This window comes from Olea europaea, chromosome 23, assembly GCF_002742605.1.
Source record: "Olea europaea var. sylvestris chromosome 23, O_europaea_v1, whole genome shotgun sequence".
Taxonomy (NCBI): domain Eukaryota; kingdom Viridiplantae; phylum Streptophyta; class Magnoliopsida; order Lamiales; family Oleaceae; genus Olea; species Olea europaea.
Window position 1 is genome coordinate 2,681,364 of NC_036259.1, and position 3,760 is coordinate 2,685,123.

A 3,760-nucleotide genomic window follows, 5' to 3' on the forward strand; every position below is an offset into this window, starting at 1 on the left:
TTTGTGTTGAGATTAATGCATTGGATGAGTTAGTGGAGGAATTCGATTTCCGTTGTGCGAATGGGGATTGGATAACTATTCGTGCTGAGTTTGAATGGGTTCCAATTAAATGTGCGAAGTGTGGGGTATTTGGCCACAATTGCTCTTCTCAAACTATGCCTAGTGAGAGTAAGGGTAAGCTTGCCAAGGTTTGGGTTGCTAAAGATAAGGCTGGACAAAGTGGTGTAGCTAATGAGAAACCACCTATTGAGGATGAATGGACCCATGTCTCACATAAGAGAAAGTCGATAGCTAGTGTTGATAATGGGGTTGCTGTACCTATTTCTAAGGAGGTCCAGGGAGAGGTTGATCTGGTGGTTGCCAATGTGGCTCATGTAGATGTTGATAAATCATCTTCACCTAGTGCTCCTAATTTGCATTAGGAGGTGTCGTTTGTGCCTATTGAGACTTCTCAAATTGGGGAAGAAGCTGAAGTTTCTCCAGATCCTCTTGCCACTCTAGATGAAGATGATAGTGATACTTCTGTTCCTCAGTCTAACACGTTAGCTATGAAAGCTAGAGATTCACTTCAGAAAAAGAAGAGTAGGTCAGGAGGCAAACATAAGAAAGGCAAAAAGCATCACTCCCCTAGGGGAGGTAGATGGCACTAGTCATTTTGAGGTTGTGATTCTTTCCTTGACTTTAATTATGTTATTTGGATGTTGGAATGTCAGAGGGTTAAACGACCCCGTCAAACAATCTGAAGTAAAGAACCTTATTGCTTCCAATAGACTTTCTTTATGTGGTTTAGTGGAAACTAAAGTTAAGGAGAAGAATCAAAATAAGGTGGCGAATGCCATCTTCAACTCTTGGAGTGTCCTTTCGAATTATAATTGTTCTCCGATTGGTAGAATTTGGGTTTGTTGGAATCCAATTGATGTAGATGTCTTGTTGGTAGGTTGCTCTGCTCAAGCTATCCATGTTCGTGTAAATGCATGTAATGGTAAATGGAGTTGTGTGGTGTCAGTGGTATATGGGGATAATATCCCAGTTAAGCGTGTTGATCTATGGGATGATTTCATAGCTATGTATGGAGGTTTTGCACACTTGCCATGGGTGGTCATGGGGGACTTCAATTCTGTTGTCTCCCCTTCAGAAGTGGCAGGTGGTTCTTCTTCTTGGCCTGCATGACAAGATGATCTTGGGAATTGCATGACAACAGTGGGGTTGGCCGATTTAAAGTTTGATGGTTGTTTATATACATGGTCTAATAAGCAGGTATCTGATCCTACTCTCAAGAAACTAGATCGTGTATTGGTGAATTCGAAGTGGGAGGAGGAATTTTCAGGATCGTCAGCTACATTTCTTACTGCTGGTGTGTCGGATCATTCGCCTATGGTTGTGAAGGTTGCAGAGTTACCGCGTAGGAAGATTCCATTCCGCTTCTTTGATTATTGGATGGATCATTCGGATTTCTTTCCTTTGGTGGCTCAGGTTTGGGGTGAATCAGTAGTGGGTACCCCTATGTTTTGTCTGTGTTTGAAGTTGAAGAAGCTAAAGCTTGCCTTGAAAGACTTTAATAAGGAGCATTTTTCAGAACTTCCTACGAGAGTTACTCAAGCTCAAATTGATATAGAGCATGTTCAGTGTTTGATTCAACAATCTCCTTTGGATTCGTCTCTACATAGGGAGGAGGCTCGATTACAAAAGAAACTTTGTGAGTTGAGCAGGGCTGAAGAAGGTTTTTTGAGACAAAAAGCTCGTGTTAAGTGGCTGAATTTAGGCGACCAGAACACTGCGTTCTTCTTCAAGGCTATGAAAAGTCATTATGGCAAGAGTAAGGTGGTTTCTATTTGTAAAGACGATGGTACTAGAGTGGAGGAGCCGCATGATGTTAGTGAAGTCATTGTTGCGTTCTATCAAAACCTCCTTGGTCAGCAGCGTAGTGGTGAGAGTCTAGATATGGACTTACTTCAAAAAGCTCTTCCAAAGAGCATCTCAGCAGAGCACAATGAAAATCTTGATAGAGGTGTCATTTGAGGAAATTAAAGAGGTCTTGTTCTCGTTGAAAGACAACAAAACTCCAGGACCAGATGGTTTAAATGCAGGTTTCTTCAAGAGGACTTGGAGTATTGTGGGAAATGATGTTCTATGTGCCATCAAGTCCTTCTTTGACTCGGGGCAACTATTGAAGCAGGTTAATGCTACAACCATCGCATTGGTTCCTAAGGTTCCAAATCCTTCTCAGGTAAAGGATTTTAGGCCTATCTCTTGTTGTAATACTATTTATAAATGTATTGCTAAGCTGATTGCCCAATAGAGTTAAAATGGTGCTCCCAGACATTGTTGGAGCTCAACAAATTGCTTTTGTTAAAGGTAGGCATATTAGTGATAATATCATTCTTTCCCAAGGGTTGTTGAGGAATTATCACCGCAGGAGAGGATTACCTTATTCATTGTACAAACGGAAGACATATTTTGAGAGATTAATTATAAAGTGAAGATTCACTTTCAATCTCATTTTTTATTGTACTGTCCAGAACCTATAGAAGATTTCAATCTTTATGATGTTCAACCCTTCTAGCCTTGGTTCTTGTGATACCCCAATCAAAATGGTGAATAAATAGTAAGAATAATTCTATTAGGGTGAGAATTGAACCACAAATTTGAATGAATTTTCTTGATGATGTTTATTTCAACCAACTTCGAGTTTAAATAGTGGTTGAGTGGCAATGGATTTCCAATACTCAAGGCCCACGTTACAACAGAAAATGAAACTAACAGGAACAAAATTCTCAAACAACTTTATTCTTAATTAAAAACAAAGGTAAGACTCAGTCTTGGATATTGTTGTGCATGCATGATTTGCTTTGGTTTTGGACTCCATTTTCCACGTAGCTACATGCTTTGGACTCCACTACGTAGCATGAGCATGCATGCATGCCCACCATTCTCCAGATATCTGCAAGCATGCACAACCTTTACCACCTAAACCATGCAACCCTAGAACCTATGATTCTTTTTAGGATTTCTATTTGACCTTCATGGTCCCTCAATGCCCGCTGATCAAGAAGATCCTTTTCTCCAGATCTACAGTAGGAAATTGTTGTTTTAGTATCCCTGTACATTCCTAGGTGGCTTCCTCGGTGGGCAAACGATTCCATGTACCAAACTCTCAACAAATTCATTACCAACCTTGATCCAACGAGAGTCAATAATACGTTCAGGTTCGAGCATTACTGTTTAGGTAAATCTGAACACACTTGGCTAGGATCTCCCACATATCTTAACAAAGGAGACATAGAATACAGGATCCATGCGTGAATTTTCTCGAAGCTGCAGCCTATACGACATATCAACTTGAAATGCAAATTAATATATAATTACGTATGGACATAATAAGGTGTTAATCCCACCAATATAAAATAATGAAAATAAATCATATGAAGAATATAACCAAACCAATCATGATCCAACTCCTAAATCATGGATCCACATAATAATAAAATAAAAATAATTGCTGAAAATAAAAATCTTTGGTTACGTCATATCGGATTTACATTTATTGAGTTCCCTATCCCGGCACCACATCTGCACCTCATCGCCCGTCGACCAATGACTCGTTCTAACCTATGAGGAGTAAGAAAAAGGGTGAGTGCATGGAAATACTCAGTAGGACACGAAAATAATGGTGCAATCCCAAATAAAAATACTAAGTCATGCGTAAAATATCATATCATCATATCATATCTTTAGAACCGGTAAGAGCTCATATCATATC

General features: G+C 39.6%; 1 protein-coding gene across 1 annotated transcript; it reads left to right on the forward strand.

Moving 5' to 3' along the window:
- Positions 1–1,191: 1,191 nt before the first annotated feature.
- Positions 1,192–2,400, forward strand: LOC111371920. Its single transcript, XM_022994071.1, has 3 exons — positions 1,192–2,008; positions 2,088–2,227; positions 2,320–2,400. Exons 1-3 carry the CDS (start codon positions 1,192–1,194, stop codon positions 2,398–2,400), a joined length of 1,038 nt encoding a protein of 345 aa, XP_022849839.1.
- Positions 2,401–3,760: the final 1,360 nt, after the last annotated feature.

Coding starts and splice junctions, on each gene's coding strand:
- LOC111371920 (XM_022994071.1), top strand. CDS start 1,192: ATGACAACAGTGGGGTTGGCCGATTTAAAGTTTGATGGTTGTTTATAT. Junction 2,009..2,087: donor CAATGAAAATCTTGATAGAG/GTGTCATTTGAG, acceptor GTTTAAATGCAG/GTTTCTTCAAGAGGACTTGG. Junction 2,228..2,319: donor AGGTTCCAAATCCTTCTCAG/GTAAAGGATTTT, acceptor TGGTGCTCCCAG/ACATTGTTGGAGCTCAACAA.